The sequence below is a fragment of the Pleurodeles waltl genome, chromosome 1_1, assembly GCF_031143425.1.
Source record: "Pleurodeles waltl isolate 20211129_DDA chromosome 1_1, aPleWal1.hap1.20221129, whole genome shotgun sequence".
In the NCBI taxonomy this organism is placed as follows: Eukaryota; Metazoa; Chordata; class Amphibia; order Caudata; family Salamandridae; genus Pleurodeles; species Pleurodeles waltl.
In genome coordinates this window covers 371774792-371795767 of record NC_090436.1, presented here as the reverse complement: position 1 = coordinate 371795767, position 20976 = coordinate 371774792, and the positions used below count along the sequence as shown (strand labels likewise).

Below are 20976 nucleotides of genomic sequence, written 5' to 3'. Positions count from 1 at the left end.
GATCTTTGCTTTCTCCGAGGTCATCAACATTTTATTTATTAGAGGCAACGGTTGACGATCAGCTACCACATAGTGGTTGAGTTGGCGGTCAATGCGTAAATGGATTGATCCATTTGTTTTTAGCTATGACCACAGGTGATAACCATTCCGATGCATTGATGGGTTCCATTATTCCATTCTCACACCAAGTCTTTAAAATATCTTTGACCTCAGAGCGGGCTAACAAGGGTATATTTCTTACACGTTGTTTGACAGGTTGTGTATTCTATTTTATTTTTAAAGTTCTTTAAGCGTTCAAGCTTTCCAATGAACACCTTCTTGTGCTCTTCGAGTATAGCTTCTAAACTGTTTTCTTGAATACTCAACACATAAGGAGGTTGACATTGATTAATAATCATTTTCAGTTTCTGTTGCTCCAACCAACCAAGGATGTTGACATTGTAGTTAACTACGAATACGTTTGATGAAGCACTTTTTTTCTTGAACATCAACTCGGTGTTAAACACTCCTTCCAGCCTTATTTTGTGACCTCCATAGGCTCCCGGAATGATCCTACTAGCATTTAATGGTGCTTTGCATTCTAGGTTTTCGTAAGTGTCCTTTGATAAAATAGTGATTCTGGATCTAGTGTCAACTAGCATCTCCACACTTTCCCCATTCACATGCACATTGCATTTGGGTTGATTCTGTAAGTCTTCCTTGTTGATGATGGCCACTAGTAGCACTACATTTTCCATCATTTCATTGTCATCTGAGTCTTCCTCTGATTTAGATTCTTCTACTTTGAAGACTTTCTTTACGCGAGATGTTCTGCAAACATTTAGGAAATGTCCAGACTTCCCACATCCTTTGCAAATTTTGTCAATAGTACGACACCCCTTGCTTGACGACAAGTTGGTACCAGATCCGCAGCGATAGCATGTTAATTTTATGTTGCTTGGATTTGAACCATTCTTTCTGTTGTATTTTTTTGATTGATTCATAGATGCTTCTTCTTCTTTGTGAATTAGGTTGACATCCGAATGATGGTTATCAGATTTGTGCAGCAGTTTCACTCCCTGTGCAGACCTTTCAATACTCTTACAGTTGATGTCACCTTCTCTAAACTGGGATTACGATGACATAATAGCTTTTCTTGCACTTTAACATAAGTGGTGTGCATTACTACTTGATCGCGGATCATTTCATCTATGTCTTTGAATGAGCATGTTGTGGCCAGCATCCTTAGTGTTGCAACATAAGACTCAATTTATTCTCCAGATTCTTGGTAGCAGTAGTAAAAGTTGTATCTTTCCATAATGACACTAATTGTTGTATCAAAATAGTTTTTCATTATAGTTTTGGCTTCAATTAATACATCCCATTCTTGGTCTTCCCCTTTCTCAACAGGGTTTATGTGGTCAAATAATCTTCTTCCTTCAACTCCCAGACAATTATACCTCATAACATGTTTTCTAGCTGGCTCATACTTGGGTCCATCTATAGCCTCTAAGTGATTTTCGAAACATTTGTTCCACTGTGTCCAACTTTCTGCAGGTGGTCCTGGCACTTCTAAAAATGTACTGGGCATTGCCACAGCATTCATAATGCCAGTCATTTTAGTTCTAATTTACTGGGATTACACTTAAAATATATTATATTCAATAGTCATTGAAAATAACTTCTTATTCTTGTAGTATTCTTTTAGTTAGAGTTCTTAATTTTATTTTTAAGGATCTGGCTCCCTCCAGTGGTTATTTAGTGTATAAGATATTAAGTTCAATGTATTTAATGGGTTAATGCTTTCAGTTGTGTGGATGAACTCCTCCCAGGAGCTCGTCGAGGTGGGGCCAAGGGATCTTTCTTGCCATAGGAACCCTTTGTGGATTAAGTGGGCATGTTTTATTGGAGTTATTGGTAGATACTTCTCTCACCTTGTCAAGCCGATATTTGAATTATGAGGGATTTCCAAAGCTGTGGACACAGCGCTGCTTACTGCTATGTAATTTCAAAGTGAAGTGGTGATCTCTTCAATGGTTTCCCCTTCCTCGTCGCCAAATCCAGGGGTGTAATGACGAGGCAAACATAGCAAAGTGTAAGGCTTCTTCATTTCCTTCATTTCTCTCACAACATGGGCTCACCACTCTGTATGTTAACACTATAATTGGCACATTTTTTAAATCATGCTCCTTGAATGTTATAGCACTTTAACACACATGCACATTTTTGCATGTTGCACTTTACATATTGCATGATTTTATTTTGGATGTTATGCATTGATGAATACCAGGCACAGATATGGAAAATAGATCATGTGGGAGTCATGGGTAGTGTAATGACGAGGCAAACGGAGCAAAGTGTAAGGCTTCTTTATTTCCTTTGCTTCTCTCACAACATTGGCACTCAACCGTTGTAATGCTGAGCACCTCCTGAACATTCTGAAAGCTGTGCGCGGTGTGTTCCACGCACACAGACACATGAGGGTGACAGACAGGGCAAGGCCAGACACAACACGGAGGGCTCACAGTGTGTTACATTCCACTGTTTTGATAGGACATTACAGTAGCCTTAGGCTGGAAAATCATGAAATGAGTGACACAATTGACATTGATGCCTTGAAAATCATATCCATTAATGTAAACGGGTTAAATAATAAGCGTAAAGCAAAGGCAATTGAGACATGGGCAAAGACAACACCCGATGTATAGTATTACTTTAAAAAAACTCAGATAAAGCAAGATAAAAATCGAGAAATCTCCATCTTTCAGAACTGTACAGATTTTATATAAATGTTTTACGTTAAATCTGCCCATAGGATTGTGGCAATTTTTTTTTAGCAAGTATTTGAGATGGAAAGCTTGTTCCTTTCAAACTGATGAAGAAGGGGGATAGACATGGGTTACTGGTCAGATAGACAGTAAAGCAGTGACAGTTGCTACGATGTATGCTTCCACAGGAGATAATCCTGGCCAGTTGGTGGAATTATTTCAGTCTTTCATGCTTCTTCGAGGTAAATTGATTTTTAGGTGGAGATGTTAATTTTCTCCAAAACCAGACTTTGGATTTGTCAACAGCCATGCATAAGCAAAATAAACACAAAACAACTTAACCCCTTCGCTGCTAGGCCTTTTCCCCCCCTCAGGTGGCAAGCCTTTTTTTGGCTATTTGGGGCAGTTCGCACTTAGGCCCTTATGACCTTTTGTCCACATAAGCTACGCATGCCAAATTTGCATCCTTTTTTTCCAACATCTTAGGGATTTTAGAGGTACCCAGACTTTGTGGGTTTCCCTAAAGGAGACCAACAAATTAGCCAAAATACAGCTAAATTATTATTATTATTTTTTTTAAATGGGAAAAAAGGGCTGCAGAAGAAGGCTTGTGATTTTTTCTCCTGAAAATGGCAACAACAAAGGGTTGATGGTGCTAAAATCACAAGCTTCCCAGCTTTCAGGAACTGGCCGACTTGAACCAGAAAATACCATATTATAACACAATTTTGGCATTTTACTTGGACATACCCCATTTTTACTATTTTTTGTGCTTTCACCCTCCTTCCACTTAGTGACAGAAATGGGTGTGAAACCAGTGCTGGATCTCAGAAAGCTAAACATTTCTGAAACGTAGACAACATTCTGAATTCAGCAAGGGGTAAGTTGTGTAAATTCTACAAGTGTTTCCTACAGAATATAACAGCTGAATTGAAAAAAATATTGAAATTGAGGTGAAAAAAAACAGCAATTTTTCTCCATGTTTTACTCTGTAACTTTTTCCTGCGATCTCAGATTTTTTAAAGCAATATACTGTTACATCTGCTGGACTCTTCTGGTTGTGGGGACATACAAGGCTTGTAGGTTCATCAAGAACCCTAGGTACCCAGAGCCAATAAATGAGCTGCGCCTTGCAATGGGTTTTCATTCTATATCGGGTATACAGCAATTCATTTGCTGAAATATAAAAAGTGAAAAATAGGTATTAAGAAAACCTTTGTATTTCCAAAATGGGCATAAGATAAGGTGATGACATGAAGTGCTTATTTGCACATCTCTGAATTCCGGGGTGCCCATACTAGCATGTGAATTACAGGGCATTTCTCAAATAGAGGTCTTTTTTACACACTGTCTTACATTTGGAAGGAAAAAATGTAGAGAAAGACAAGGGGCAATAAAACTTGTTTTGCTATTGTGTGTTCCCCCAAGTCTCCTGATGCGTGGGTAGGCCTAATGCTCGTGACAGGAAACACAACATGGACACATCACATTTTTACATTGAAATCAGACATGTATTTTGCAAAGTGCCTAGCTGTAGGATTTGGCCTCTAGCTCAGCCAGCACCTAGGGAAACCTACCAAACCAGCGCTTTTCTGAAAACTAGACACCTAGGGGAATCCAAGATAGGGTGACTTGTGGGGCTCAGACCATGTTCTGTCACCCAGACTCCTTTCCAAACCTCAAAATGTGGCCAAAAAACACATTTTCCTCTCATTTTGGTGAGAGAAAGTTCTGGAATCTGAGAGGAGCCACAAATTTCCTTCCACCCAGTGTTCCCTCAAGTCTCCCGATAAATATGGTCCCTCACTTGTGTGGGTAGGCCTAGCGTCCGCGACAGGAAATGCCCCAAAACACAACGTGGACACATCACATTTTCCCAAATAAAACAGAGCTGTTTTTTGCAAAGTGCCTAGCTGTGGATTGTGGCCTCTAGTTCAGCCGCCACATAGGGAAACCTAGCAAACCTGCACATTTTTGAAAACTAGACATCTAAGGGAATCCAAGATGGGGTGACTTGTGGGGCTCTCACCAGGTTCTGTTACCCAGAATCCTTTGCAAACCTCAAAATTTGGCCCAAAAACACTTTTTCCTCTCTTTTCGGTGACAGAAAGTTCTGGAATCTGAGAGGAGCTACAAATTTCCTTCCACCCAGTGTTCCCCCAGGTCTCCTGATAACAACTGGACCTGACTTGTGTGGGTAGGCCTAGTGCTTGCAAAAGAAAATGCCCCAAAACACTATCTGGACACATCAAAATTATCAAATACAAAACTACCTGTTTTTTTTGGGGGGGAAGGGAGCACCTACGTTTTTGGTCCTGGGCTCAACAGCCATCTAGGGAAACCTACCAAACCCAGACATTTCTGAAAACTAGACACCCGAGGGAGTCCAGGGAGGTGTGACTTGCATGGATCCCCTAAAGTTTTCTTACCCAGAATCCTCAGCAAACCTCAAATTTAGCTAAGAAAATCACTTTTTACCCACATTTCTGTGTGGGATCACCACACCGGGACAAATTTCCTACCACCCAATGTTCCCCTCAGTCTCCCGGTAAAAATGATACCTCACTTGTGTAGGTGGTCCAAGTGCCTGTGACAAGGAAGAGCCAAAAACATGTTGAAATTGAGGGGGAACCAAAGCGGGTCTAAAAGGGCAGTTTGAAAAAAAACATTTTTAGGCTGACAGGTGCAGCAGAATTTTTATCGGCATAGATGAGACAATGTTGGGTGGTAGGAATTTTGTGGATTCCTGTAGATTCTGGAAGGTTCCATCACAAAAATGTGGGACAAATGTGTGATTTCTAGCAAAGTTGGAGGTTTGCAGGGCATTGTGGGTAAAAAAATGGTGTGGGGTGCACACCACCCTGGAATCAACCAGATGTTTAGTTTTCAGATGTGTCTGGGTCTTGTGGATTTTTCTACATGGCAGTGTCCCAAAGTCAAAAAAGTGCAGCCCTCACCGTTCCAAGTGGGACGATTTTGAGAGTTACCAAGCTCTCATTGCCCAAATGTAAAACCAAAACCCAAAATAATCAAATGTCCTCTTGCTTGCCATGGGATAAGATGTTTTAGTGTGTGGGGGAGGGCTGAAAGACTGTTACCCCTTCAGTTGGGGTGGGGGCATAACCAGCCCCATACTGGTTGGTAGCCACCACCCAGCTATTTTTTTTTTTTTTTTAATTCAATGGCATCTAGTAGATCTTCTGCCCCCCCTGGGGTGTGGATCAGGGGTAATTGCACCATCTGCCCACTGGAGGGCAGAACAACGTTTGCCCCATTTATTTGGGGAGGGGGTATTGCCATACCCAAACCCTCTTATTTTGAAAAGAAAATCTTCCCTGGTCTCTGGTCTTGGGGGCAGATGGGCCTTCCAAAAATAGGCTGATCTGCCCCCAAGGGGGGCAGGTATGGCCAACAGTAATGTGCCCCCATGGGTAGCGACCCTTAGCCACGGGGCAGCACCCCCAAACAAAACACACGCATACACACACATCAATCCCTGGTGTCTAGTGGTTTCTGCTCCCCTTTGGGGGCAGATTGGCCTAACAAAACTAGGCCGATCTGCCCCCAAGGGGGTCAGAAATGTCCTAAATACAATTTACCCCCCAGGGGAGCGACCTTTGCATAAGGGGTCGCTCCCCATCATAAAAACATAAAGTAAATAAAAAAAAATATATATCCCTGATGTCTAGAGGTTTCTGCCCCCCCCCCCCCTGGAGGCAGATCGGCCTAAATACATTAGACCGATCTGCCTCAAGAGGGGGCTGAAAAGGCCTAAAAATATTTTAGCCACCCTTGCCCAAGGGGCTGCTCCCCTTATGAGTTAGTATAAAAAAAAAAAACCCTGGTGTCTATTGGCTTCTGCCCCCCCCGGTTGCAGATCAGCCTAATATAATTAGGCCGATCTGCCCCCGGGGGGACAGAAATGGCCTAAAAATGATTTGTCCCCCCTGGGGAGTGACCCTTGCCTAAGGGGTTGCTCCCCATACATAAAAACATAAATTAAATAAAACTATATATATCCCTGGTGTCTAGAGGTTTCTGACCCCCCTGGAGGCAGATTGGCCTAATTAGGTTAGGCCGATCTGCCTCCGGGGGGGGGTGGAGGCAGAAAAGGCCTAAAAATTATTTGGCCCCCTGGGGAGTGGCCCTTGCCCATGGGGCCACTCCCCTCATGTCCATTTCACACAAAAAAAAATCCCTATTGTCTAGTGGGCATTTCTGCTGCCTGATCGCAATGCAGAAATGCTTGCAGAGACATGAAAGGAAAGGAAAGGCCCTTCCTTTCCTTTCATGCCTCTGCCGGCCACCCCCTCCTGAGTGGAAGAGAAATGCTTCTGCATTTCTCTTCCACATTGCGCTGGAAGCATGCTTCCAGCACAATGGGAGGTGACCAGATGTCACTGGTGGGGGTCGGGTGGAAGAGGGTGGAAGGGGGAAGCGATATGCCTTCCAGCCCTGACCTGGAGATGGAGGGGACGGCCATCGGTGGGAGCGCTAGCGCTTCCCCCGAGGGCCAGTAACCAGACGTAATGGTTACTACCGTGGCGCCTAAGAGGCGCAGCCACGGACATAACCATTACGTCCGTGGCCGGCAAGGGGTTACATAATAATGGAAATAAACTTAATTCACCCTTGGAGGAATACATTCCCAACACAATGAGAATATACTGATGTTTGTAATAGATATAAATCTGTTGCTAGATTGGATTACTTTGTAAACTCTATCGACTGTGGTCTTCATTATTTTGATCATTTAGTAAACATTTTTTGAGTTCATTCGTTAGTTCAGATTTATCTGTCAGATAAAAAGAAGATTCGTTCACCACTCAGGTAACATTTCAATATAGACAAGTTGGAAGAAGAGGCCTGGGTTCAGGAGACTGAGATGGAGATCGTGCAGTATTTTGAAATAAATGAAAGCACTGGCAATGTTGATATGGTATGGGACTGCTTTAAGATGACTATTAAAGCTAATTTTATTTCAAGGGACATAGCAGAAAAGATGGTTCATAGAAAACTAAGGGAAGAACTTGAGCTTTATCTAAAGACGATACATGAAACATATGAGAAGCAAAGATAGGTCACTAATATGCAAAAACTCAAACAGGCTAAACAGCAAATGCAGAACTGTTATTAAAAGAGCAGCAAGTTCTATCTTCCAAGTAAAGCATACCTGCAACACTGTATGAGGAGAGTAAATACTAGAGTAGGTTTTTAGACTTGCAGAACCAGTAAAAAAAAAAGAAAACACCATTAATTAACTCTAAGATACAGGGACAAATACCCATAGAACTGATCCAGAAACTATACAAAATATGGTCAGACATAATGCTAAAATATATAGTACTGACCAATCGGCTAAGCTTAGGGAGTTTTGGGGTAATATTTCAATAGCACAAGTAGACAGGCGGGCATCCTGTGTATTAATATCTCCATTTAAGTTAGAAGTAGATTTAGGCCCTCATTATGAGTTTGGCATTTTTTTGGCAAGACCGGCACACTGGTGACTGCGAAAAGACCGCCAGTGATGGCGGTACAGTGACCGCTGTATAACGAGTCACTAACTGAAGACTGCCAAAATACAGCCACAAATCCTAAACCGCCAAGCCGACAGAGGGCGGGAGAGAGACGGTTCCACCACCAGCAGCACCTCGCTGACAACATCGCGCCCTCCATATTACGACCCACAAATCAGCATGACGGTCATGGCATGGTGGAAAACCATTGGCGGTGCGAATCACTGCAGTCTAAAAATTACCTCCACCAGAACCAGACACCACATTGGACAGTCTGAATATCCAACACCTGAATCACATACACACAATACACACACACCTGCTCACTGCACTATATTACATACCCTCACATACATCTATAATCCTTTGCAACCACAACTACTGACAGAGATATCGAGGAGCACACCAACGGAGGACACTGCACGTCAATACCATAGGCACCAACACACTTCCCATGCATCACACACCACACAACTGCACCTGCAACACAATACACACATCAACACTGTACACAAACAACAGATACCACCAGCACACACAACCCAACACCCCCCACACCATCAAGCACCCTACACTGCACCCTACATATACAACACACACCCTGACCCACAACACAACCGCCATGTCCCATCAACACTCCCCAGGCGCCAACCACTCCTGTTCAGCATGCATCTCCACCACCCTTTACTCCCTAATCCACCCCATCTTACATTTCTGTACCCCCCAATCACTCCACGCCCTTCCCCTGCATGCCACACTACCCCACTGCCACTGAAACCACACAGTCCGTCCCTAATGCACTGATACCAATCACAATGCCAAGGACCACAACTCCCACAATGCATCACTCCCTACACATCAATAGATCACAGTTCCACTTCACAGTGGAACACCTGCATGGAAAACCATACAACATGCCACAACAACTGGATGCTTCCACTGCGTTCCAACACATGGCAATGGCAACAATGCTATCCACTATCCTCAATCAAAAATTTAAACAATGGCACAATCAGTCACCCACAAGCAATGTCTGCAGTGCTGCATTTGTCATTGCCATTACTGGGAAGCAAGTCAAGCTATTCCATGCATCAGACAATGATATTAACAATGACATCTCCACAATGTAACTCCCTCCTTTCCCATTCACAGGACCCGCTGGCAGTGGATACCAGAGACAGACAGCCCTCCGAGGATGAAGGCCCCAGTGGATGTCTGGATATTGACGACTTGGCTGGCTATCTGGGACAACTGGTCAGTCCATCACCACCAGCCCCACCCTGGACACATCAGATTACCCCACCCATGTGGCTACTACAGCACAGCCAACCCTTCATCCCCAAACCTGTGTCCCAAGGACAGGTCAATCAGCAGTGTGCCCATAGTACAGGGACCAGAGTCAATGCTACATACCCAAGACAATAAAGGTCGTGGTGCAACTAGGAGTGGGCACACTGTGCCAGGGGTACAGGCACAGGGGGCAGGGGCAGTGGAAGGGCACCTGTGGCCCAAGAAATGGGGCACCCAAGCCAAACGACTGGCCAGGAGGCCATCTCCTAAGTCCTGGGAGCATACCACCATTCACAGAACACTATGGGCCAGATCCTTGCAACTGTGCAGGAGAACCAGAGGCTGCAGGGAGAATACCACCAGGAGGCCATGCAGCAGTGGCAGACCCTCAATGCCACCATGGCCTCCATTGTAGGGGTGCACAAGGAACTGACCACCATCCAGCATGCGTCCCCACCCATCAGCAGGCCCCTTCCACTGGCCACATTCCAACAAAGCCCTCCCCTTCTGCGGCAGCTAGTGGTATGGAGGCCCTGCCATAAGACCCACAGACCACCAGCCCCTCTCCCCCTGGAGCTGAGGAATCCCCACGTAAGTGAGGATATCCATCCAGATATCCTTCAGGACCTGATGCCAATGCCAAGACCAAGACCACTGCCAGGAAGTGACCCTCTCCTGAACATTCTTCCCTGTCTGCCACTGGAACACCCTGTTGACTGTCCACTGTCATGTACCCATTTTCCCATGGCCCTTTGGACATTGGATCTGGACTACCTACAGCTGGGACAACTACTCTGATGATTTCACCCACCATGACCCCACTCATCACCCATTGCACTTGTGAAACAAATCAAACACCTTTGAGCACAGCTACTGCCCCTGTCTTTATTGTAATGAGTAAGATTTTCTGTTGTAAAACATGTCATAACAGTCAACCAATTATCCTGCAAAGGTCTGTGAGATAGACAGAAAGGGGATCAGTATGCAGCAAGGATAATAGTAGAGCAGACATACTCTAGATACATGTGTCAAGGGAGGCAACAGGCAACAGGCAACAGGCAAGGCTGGAACTAGAGTTGCACCACACAAATGCCCTGCAAATAGACCAAGATGGGGACAACTATCACAATAGGAGTCAATGTTGGCCACTCAACAAATATGCAGTACAATGTTGAAATCCCCAGTGTGATTTGGCAGGTGGAATCTCAAACCATATGCACATGTCAGATCCACATTTCCTAGACAACCATACCCAATGGTCCTTGGCTCAGGGCTGACAAAACTCAACTAAAGGCATGTCCCACAGTCAGTAAAAATTAGGTTACACATCCTCCCATTGTGGACTGTGAGGATAAGTAGCAATACTAATAACACCACTATGTTTGGCACTATATTTGCAGTTGACATAGCAGTACAGTGAACATAGAACATGGACAATAAATTGCATAACTGATGCAAGACAAAAGCAGAGTGAAAATAGCACTGACATCTGAACATTAACAACCCCTCTGATGGGCAAAATGGCCCCCCACCCACCCAGAGAGACAGCTGCACTCAACACCTCCACTAATGACAAACACCAGGAGAAGCTATGTCACAAGGCAGACATAAGTACAGCTCACATACAAAACATTTGACACATACCTGTTTCTCATGGGAAGTATTGTTGAATTAACTCTGCTCTAGAGTCAGCTGCATCCTCATCATCTTCCTCCTCATCACTCACTATGTCCCCTTCATCAGCCACTGGTCCAGCTGCCACCTCCTCAACATCCAGCAATGAGATGTGACATCTCAGGGCCAGATTGTGTATCATGCAGCAGACAACACCGATCTGGCAGACTTTAAGTGGTTTGAAGAGTAGGGCACCTCCGGAGACCTATAGACACCGGAATCTGGCCTTCAGTAGCCCAAAGGTCCTCTCGATGATGTGCGTCGTCCTCTGTGGGCCTCATTGAAATGGTGTTTAGCATCTGTAGTCAAATATCTCACAGATGTCAGCAGCCAGGGAAGGTTAGGGTAACCAGAGTCACCTGTGTGCACAAAGATTGGACCCATCTTGATAATGGCGGAGACACAGGGCAGATTGTGAAGAGAGGTGAGATTACAGGGGCACACATACTATTGGATACATACCTAATGAGCCAGGCCCAGCCCCTCTGTAGTTTTGCCATCATGTGTAGGACGTTGCTGTTCCACATAATTAATGAGTTATGCACAGAACCAGGGAACTTGGCCGTAACCTGTTAGATATATTGGTCAGCGAGGCACACCACCTGGACATTATTTAAATAAAAGTTCTTCCGGTTCCTGTACACTTGTGCATTTATCCTGGGTGGAACCAGGGCAATGTAGGTGCCTTCTATGGCCCCTATCACATGAGGAACATGTGCCAAATCGTAGAAGGCAGCTTTAACAGCCGACCCCTCGATTATAATCAAACCAGCAGATAAAGGTGGGGCTACGGTAATTCTACCTCAAAAAATGTACAGGGATGAGTGTCAGCGCCTGCTAGAAAACACCCAACACTACAAACGCTTGTCCCGTGATCCAACATCAGATATCCATGAAGAAATCTCCTTCCTGGTGACCAAAGGAGTCAATAATGATTGGCTCACCAAACATGAAGCAACTTTTTTGATACAATTTAATCCTAAAATACCTTACATTTACATTCTTCCCAAGGCACATAAAGGAAAAATCCCGCCTCCAGGGAGGCCAATAGTGTCAGGGATTGGCTCGGTTCTTGAACCACTTTCCCAATTCTGTGACTTCTTCCTGCAACCGCTAGTGAAACAAATTCCCACCTACTTGAAAGACACTACCGATGTCCTGGTTCTGCTAGACTCTGTGTCGTTTGACAAAACTAGAGAACTTTTGATTACACTAGACGTTGAATCCCCTTATACGAATAACCCCCAGGAAGCAACCCTGGGTGTTATATGCGACCTCCTGGAAGCAAACACAGGGGTTTCACCCACACACCCTGAATTTGTACTTGATCTGGCTCACCTTGCACTAACAAGGAACTACTTCAAATTTGAAAATACCTTTTATCTACAAATTCAGTGGACCTCAATGGGTAGCACTTTTGCCCCAAGTCTGGCCTGTCTGTATGTAGACAGTTTTGAGAAACAAGTGGTTCTCCATGATGACAAACCGTTCCTACAACAGATCAAATTATGGAAACGGTACATAGACAACATTTTACTGGTCTGGACAGGAACCAGAGAAGAAGCCTTAGCCTTCTTGAACTGGCTTAATACGGCTAACCCTTTCCTGAAATGAATATAGGTGATAGCCAACTGACATTTTTGGATCGACTTATTTATGAAAATAATGGATCCTTAGCTACTGAGGTCTCCTACAAACCCACGGATCGCAACAACCTTCTCCAGTTTCACAGCTTTCACCCAAGGTCTCTGAAGGAGAATCTCCCCGTGGGGCAGTTCTTACGCCCAAGACGGAACTGCTCGAACCTCACAGACTATGCAAAACATGGCAACAAACTTTCTACCAAACTGTAAGAAAAAGATTACCCCATACACTTCGTCAGAAGAGCCAACAAAAGAGCTCTCAACAATAACAGAGACCAATTGTTGCAACCCTGCATCAACAAACCCAACACGGAACAGATAGTGTGTATAACTACATTCAACCCACTATCCAACAAGATCCAGAAAATCATCAGAGATGACTGGAAGAACTTGACATCTAGAGGCCTCCCTTTCCAACAACCGTTGCAAGCCTATAAAAGAGCCACAAATATACGTGACATGGTGGTCCATACTAGACCCACCTCTAAACCATCCGGTAAACAGACAACACTATGGCATCTACCACCCCATACAGGACACTATCCGTGTGGCAATTGTAGTATATGCCAGTTTACACAGAAATCCACGACGGTGAACCTCGGTCTGAAAACCCCGTGGGTTTTGAAGTCACTCACTATTTGCAACAATAAAAATGTGGTTTATTTGATCAAGTGCCCCTGCCAGCTAAAATACATTGGAATGACAATGAGGAAAGTGGGCATAACAATCTGCGAGCACAGGAGCACTATCCGCTGTAAACGTGACGCAACTAATCTCACAAGTCATTTCATTCTGCACAATCATTCGCCAGATGATATATTTTGGACTGTTCTAGAACAATTACCACCCATGACTAACAATATGAAACAGAAGTTATTTCTCTATGAACAACGCTGGGTCTGGAGACTACCTCAGACACTAATGGTTTGAATGATGAGATCCCGTGGTTCTCACTTAACAAATGATCGTGTCCACCATTATCTTGGTATACAGTAATACTATGCCTGGTAACCATCTTGTGGTGCAGAATAGTCGCCCACCTCTTCTCACACCGCTGCACTTTCCTTGGTGCTTCCTCCGCTCTTTTCTCCCTCCATTCCTCTCCTTCCTCTCTGCCCCCCTTATGCCCTCCACTTGCCCTCTTTATTTCCTTCCATTCCCCTTCCTCCCTATCCCTCCACCCACCTTTCCATCTTTCTGCCCCTTTTCTTTCACACCACCACTTGGCTCCCCCTTCCCCTTCTTCATCCCTTTTTCTCTTCTTTCTTCCTTGTCTTTCCCTTCTCCCTTCTTTTACTTCTGTTGCCCCTCCCGCGATCGGCGAGAAGGGGTCCCTTTACCACTGGCACTGCTGAGAACTCCACTTCCCAGCAGCCTGCTAGCTGCGCAGCGTCATGTGACGTTCCATCATGTGATGTCACTCCACTGATGCCGCACACCGGCTCCATGCTTCGGACTTGGCTAGACAGCCCGGGCCAGCGGCGGTGATTGCGCGTTTTGGCGTGCTGGCTCCTATTAACTCTATTTTTAACACCTGGGAAAGTGTCGGTGATTGCGCGAATTGAAGCACTGAGTTAAATTAACTATTTCCTTCAAATACCGCCTTCCCCCTGGACTTTTCCCACAAGCGGTCCTGCGAGGAGACGGAATAGGCACACAGTGAGCGCCCCCTTTGGAGTTGTAAGTCTTCGGCCCCCGTGGCACAGATAAGATCTTTCTTTTTATTCTTTTATTCCTCTTCTGTAGTGTATTTCACTCTGGTCTTATTAGGCTGATTATATCATTCTTCAGCAGGCTGCATGTGGTGTTTAGTACCTCCTATGTCTTGCCTTCCATATACAATACTTACCCCATGTTGAGACTCATTACTGTGATTTCCTAACACGCCTTCATTTATTGTACTTTTTTCGGCGAGGGATTTGCCTTGTCGCTAACAATTATACATTATCTATTCCCCCAGATAGAATGCTATTTACTTCATATGTTGCCTTTCCTTTTTACTGTATTTTATTCCTCTATCCATCTAGTGTGTGACAATAAGGGGACCCTCCCCCTCCTGGATACCTGGGGCCAGTTGCCTTCAGGTATAGGGTAAGAATATGTTTCTCCCCTTTTTAGTTATGTCCCACACACGTGTGCAGTGCATGTTTTCTGCTTACTATGTCACGTGTGTGTTTGCTTTGCTGTGGAGTGTTGTGTTTCACAAGTCTTATGTGTGCTTTATTCCCCCCAGGCCTCCACAAGGTATTTCCTTGCTTAAGGTAGGCCCCTTACCTTCATTGCACCTTCTTCCACTTTCTCTCCCAGTGCACGGAGTATTTCTTTTTCCCTCATATTATATGAGACATAGGGATCCTAGGCCCTGACGAATGCCCCGAGACCTTCCTAGGCTCAACAGAGAGGGCAGAAACATGTTGGCCATTGACTCTTAGATAGGCAACCCTGGGAGTCCTTGCTCTCACAGAGGTGTCCCCATTTTAGTTTTTAACCACACCAACAGTCACCACTATTAAAAGTGTACTTTCACATAGGTGATTGTTTAGGTGTTTTTAAGTATACCCTAGGTTAGCTGGATCCCACGTTTTTCCAAAACAGTGATAATTTACGCACTCCCTCCTGTTCCTTTAACAGTGAGGTTGAGTCCGCCCAGGTGGCATTGTCCTACCTGGGTGGGGCTAGGTGGTCATATGATGAAGCATGACACTATGTAGTGTGTGAGACCACCAAGTCCATAAAGGAAACTTTCCCTCCGCTCCCCCACCTCCGAGCCTCGACTCTCCTCAGTATCCACCAGCATCAACTTACCTTACATGGTTTAAGAGCTACTAGGAAATTTTCCACAGCTTAGAGCTCCCTGTGAACCCCATACTTTCTTGTGTGATTTCAGCTTTAACAGTGGCCAAACCCGCACATTGGGGGAACCTGATGTAGCAGGACAGATGTCTGAGCAAAGCACACAGTACATCCTTCAACACATTAATGAACATCGGTGTAAATGGGTTCGTTATCGGAATGATGTAAGATATTGGAAGAATGCGACTGGCACCACTATTTGAGGGAATAATAACTGTTTTATTTAAAGTTGGCCAATTCTCTCTTGTTTCTTTCCACAAGATTAGCCCTATTTTCTATTTCCCCAAAACCCTGCTTGGGTTTTACAGTCTCTGGTGGTGTCTTGGTTCCGTCTTGAGGCGGTCTGGTTTTTCCGTCCTCCGATCTCCCGTATTCCCAAAAGAAAAAGAAAAATAAAAGTAATCAGGTACGTGAATAAAGTAGGGGTAAGACAAGGGTTCAAACAGGGTTAGTAGGGTGGTGTGGACTAGGTAGGGCTGGTGCTGGTGGTGGGTATCACTCTGTGGTATTGTGCCCTTATTTCCTTTTTACTCCAAAAAAACCCCTTTCTCTTCCTTTTCTTAGGGTTTCTCGGGTGGTGTCCCTGTCCGTGGGTTAAAGCAGTTTAGGTCCCCCTCTCCTTTTCTGGTAAGTCCCCTTCTGTCACGAGGTCTTCCCGTCCTCCCTTTCTCCCCCCCCCCCCCCTTTTCCTCTTTTCCCTGTCAGCCAGCCTGACAGAGTCTGCCAGGCAGGGTATAGACGTACCTGGGAGGGCCACGTCCCTCCCGGGGCGCGGCCGGCACGTGGGTGATCTCCCGATTTCTCTTCGTCTGGGCCGGGAGTTGCCCAGTGGTTCCTCCTTCCTTCGAGGCGTCCTGACTTCTGGGTCTCTTCCTCCGTCCTGGGCACTCGGATGGCGGTGCTTCCCCTCGCTGCAACCGACTCTCCGACCTCGACGGTGTCCTTCTCTTCCTCCGGCCCCCTGGTGATGGCGGTTTCCCTTTCCGTTGTCGGCTCTCCGGTCACGGCGGTCTCTTTCTCTTCTTCCGATGCTCCGATGGCGATCTCCTCACTCCGGCTTCCCCGCGTTCTCGGCTCCTCCTTCTTTTCTCCCGATCTCCCTCGTCCGTCTTCTCTTCTGATGTTTATGACGCCCTCAGCGTCATACGTCATGGCAGGGAGGTTTCCTCTCGTGCCCCCGGGCCATTGTGTTCCTCCCCCGACAGGTGTTTGGGAGCTGCGTTCGGCGGCACTCCCGTTACACATCCCCTCCCTTGGATGGGGCTGTTCGAGCCCCCCAGGTCCCGGAAATCGAGACAAATAGTCTGCTTGTCCCATAAGGTCTCCAGGGAGATGGCAAACCTGGAAGGAGAAAGGTTGTAGCTCCATAAACCATCTTAAAATGCGAACGTTGGTGTCCTTATACCTCGAGAGCCAGGTAAGAGGGGCATGGTCGGTATATAAAAGGAAGGACCTCCCTAGGAGATAATATTGAAGGCTTTCAACAGCCCATTTAATGGCCAGGCACTCACGCTCTATTATGGGATAGTTCTGTTCCCGAGGAAATAGCTTACGACTAATGAAGACCACCGAATGGCTTATCTCATTTTCATCTTTTTGGAACAGTACTGCACCCAGGCCTACGTCCGAGGCATCCGTTTGGAGATGGAAGGGACGACTGAATTCAGGGCATTTTAATACGGGTTGCGTGGTTAGGCACCGTTGCAAGGTACGGTAGCTATGTGATTGTGGAATGGTTAGACTTGTGATGTTCTTGGGTTGCCCCTTCCTCAAGAGGTCAGTGAGGGGGGCGGCCACTGTAGAGTAGTGAGGTATGAATCTTCGATAATACCCCACTAGTCCGAGGAAGGATCGGATCTCTTTCTTTGTGGTGGGTGCGCTTATACGTAAAATGGCTTCTATTTTACTCATTTGGGGCCTGATATTCCCCTTCCCAATATGATAACCCAGATAGGGAATTTCATTGAAAGCCAGTCGGCTCTTGGAAGGATTGGCGGTCAATCCGGCCGCCGACAGTGCTTTAAAGATCTGTCCTACATGGTTTAAATGGTCTTCCCAGGTTTCGCTATGAATAACGATGTCATCCAGATAGGCGGCCGCGTATCTGGTATGTGGTCGTAATATAGTATCGATGAGTCTCTGAAAAGTGGCGGGGGCTCCATGCAGTCCAAAAGGGAGTACCTTAAAGTGATATAGACCGGAAGAGGTGGAGAACGCCGTTTTTTCTTTATCGGCTTTAGCTAAAGGAATCTGCCAGTATCCTTTTGTTAGGTCTAGGGTAGACATGTATTTGGCTTTACCGAGCCGTTCTATAAGTTCGTCTACCCTGGGAAGAGGATACGTATCAAATTGGGACACGGCATTGATTTGTCTAAAGTCGATACAAAAGCGTATGGATCCGTCCGGTTTTGGCACTAACACCACCGGGGAGCACCAGGGGCTTTGGGACGGCTCTATAATATCCAAATCTAACATCCTTTTTACCTCCTCTTCAACTATGACCTTCCTCGCTTCGGGAATGCGATAGGGACGTAACCGGATTATTTTACCCGGTTGGGTTATAATCTGGTGGTGGATTAGCTCTGTTTTACCTGGAACAGGGGAAAACACGTGGGGGTGCGCATTAAGGAGTTGGTTTAGTTGTTGGTTCTGTTGCACTGTTAACTCCGCATTTCGGAGGGGTATATCGCCCTTTGAGGGGGGGTCTGTGGGGCACCACCCTATTTCTAGCTCTTTTACTGTGTTAACTAAACAGTTTATATTTTGGTCTACTTGAGATTCCTCCCATCTTTTTAGTAAGTTAACATGAAAGATTTGAAATCGGTTGGGATTAGTCGCGAGTTGTAGTTTATAGGTAACCGGAGTTACTGCTTTTATTATTTTATATGGGCCTTGCCATTTTGCCAAAAGTTTATTGTCTGAACTGGGTAAAAGCACTAATACTTGGTCTCCCTCTACAAAAGATCTCATTTGAGTGTTCCTATCGTAATAACGCTTTTGTTTCTCCTGAGCTTTTTCCATGTGCCCTCTCACATCTTCCCATATCGTTTGTAGTCGGGACTTTAACTCACTGGTGTACTCTAGGAGAGGTTTTTCCCCGCTTTCGTCTTCCTCCCATAACTCGGCTGCCATGTCTAATAGGGTCCTAGGCTGTCTCCCAAACAGCAGTTCGAATGGACTATGTCCTGTAGATGCTTGTTCATGGGTTCTGACGGCATATAACACTAGGGGAAGTTTCTTGTCCCAATCTTTACCTGACTCGGAGATCGCTTTCCTCAGAAGGGTTTTCAGGGTGCGATTATACCTTTCTACTAGTCCGTCTGTCTGGGGATGATAAACCGCTGTCCTTATCTGCCGTATCCCTAATAATTGACAAATCTGAGCCATCAAGTTGGACATAAACTGGGTCCCTTGGTCCGTCAATATTTCTCGGGGAAACCCTATTCGTGAGAAGAAACCTATCATGGCGTTGGCGACACTTTTAGTGCTAATACTAGTTAGGGGGATAGCTTCCGGATACCTAGAGGCGTAATCGACCAATACTAGAATGTAGCGGTATCCCTTGGAAGACGGTAGGAGGGGCCCGACTAGATCCATTCCTACTCTAGAGAACGGTACGTCAATAATGGGAAGAGGATGTAGGGGTGCTTTTTTCCTGGGTCCGGGATCTATCAACTGACATCTAGGACATTGCTGACAGAACTTTCTGATATGGGAAAAAACCCCAGGCCAGTAGAATTTCCTTAATAGGTATTCCTCTGTTTTTTCTCTCCCGTAATGACCCCCCCCCGGCTGATTATGGGCTAGATGCAACACCTGCTGCCTATAGGGTTCGGGAATCAGTAACTGTTTCTTTTCCCCTCTCTCGTTACTGGTGATTCGATATAACAGATTTTTATTGATCACAAAGGAGGGACCCTTATCATCTATGGTTCGAGGTTTGGCACTTCTCCAGGCGTGGATCAAACTGGGATCGTCCCTTTGACTACATCGGAAGGGCGGAAGACCAACGAGGGCGAATACCTGTGCGTTATCTCTGTCGTGGTTTGTGTCCTCTCTTCTATAGGACTTCCTGGCTTCTCGTTTTTCTCTTTTAGTGGGTTTATAGCGGGTCACCGGGGCTGTTATGGGTAATTCAGAAAAAGGGGCGCTTCCCAACCAGGCATCCAGGTCTCTCTGTGTGCTGTCCAAAAGGATCGGAAAGTCTTTAAAGTCTGTTCCTATGATGGCCTCTTCCACCAACTGTTCAACTACCCCCAGCCTTATGGGGGTATTTGTTCCTTCCCAAAAAAGGGTAGTCCATATTAGGGGATATTCTCTTGTTTCCCCGTGAATACAACATATGGATACTGTGAAACCTGGGTCAAGTGTATGCTCGGCAATCAGATCCGCTCTGATTACGGACTGACTACATCCGGAGTCGATGAGCGCTAGTGTGTCCCTCCCGTTAATGGACAGTATCTTTTTGTATTGGGTATCTTTCCCCCCGTGTAGAAAACCCGGCCTCTCGTAACCCCTATTTCCATGGGTTCGGGTTTGCCGGACTTCAGCGGGCAAAATCGGGCAATGTGTCCCCATTCCCCACAACTAAAACACTGGGGCTGCTGTCCAGAGGGCTTCTCTATCCCTCGTAACCTTCCCGGTTCCTCTATCGGCCTTTTCCCCGAGGCTGCGGATTGTCCCGTGTTTTGCCTAACTGGTTGAGGTAACAACCGCGGAAGGGGTGTTTTAAATTCGAGTGAGCGGTGGAAAGCACAGGCCAGCTCAATGGTAGTATTCGTGTCGGGGTTCGGGTGTTGCTTGATCCAATGGCGAGTATTGGCGGGTAGGGCGTCTAGATATTGTTCTAGGAGAACGGCCTCAATAACATCTTCCCTATTCGTCCCTATGGGTCCAAGCCACTTGAGACCTAAATCTTTGACCCTAAAATATGAAGCTCGAGGGTTCTCAGAGGGGCCCCACCTGGCCTTCCTGAAGCGAACCCGATAGTGTTCTGTATCAAAGCCGACCCTTTCTAGGATGCTCTTCTTGATGTCCGGATAGGGTGTTGTCCCACCCGGGTTAACCGCTTGATATGCTGCTTGGAGGGTCCCGGTTAATAAGGGAGCGATATATTGACCCCATCTGTCCTGCGGCCAGGTGGCTGAAATGGCGACGCGTTCAAAGTTAGTAAAGAAGGCGTTGGGGTCTTCGCCTTCCTGATATCTCTGCAAAACGGAACTAGGTACATTTGGATGTACCCGAGTTGCTGCA

At 45.8% G+C, this 20976-nt stretch overlaps 1 protein-coding gene across 1 annotated transcript; it reads right to left on the bottom strand.

Moving 5' to 3' along the window:
• Positions 1–209: 209 nt before the first annotated feature.
• On the bottom strand, positions 210–20301 carry LOC138296670 (uncharacterized). Its single transcript, XM_069236054.1, has 3 exons — positions 17928–20301; positions 13093–13160; positions 210–1106 (listed from the first exon to the last, which is right to left on the bottom strand). Exons 1-3 carry the CDS (start codon positions 20299–20301, stop codon positions 210–212), a joined length of 3339 nt encoding a protein of 1112 aa, XP_069092155.1.
• Between the last annotated feature and the right edge of the window lie 675 nt (positions 20302–20976).

Coding starts and splice junctions, on each gene's coding strand:
- LOC138296670 (XM_069236054.1), bottom strand. CDS start 20,301: ATGGGGACACATTGCCCGATTTTGCCCGCTGAAGTCCGGCAAACCCGA. Junction 13,161..17,927: donor AAAAACGGCGTTCTCCACCT/CTTCCGGTCTAT, acceptor TTGTTGATGCAG/GGTTGCAACAATTGGTCTCT. Junction 1,107..13,092: donor CTTCTGACGAAGTGTATGGG/GTAATCTTTTTC, acceptor TCGTAATCCCAG/TTTAGAGAAGGTGACATCAA.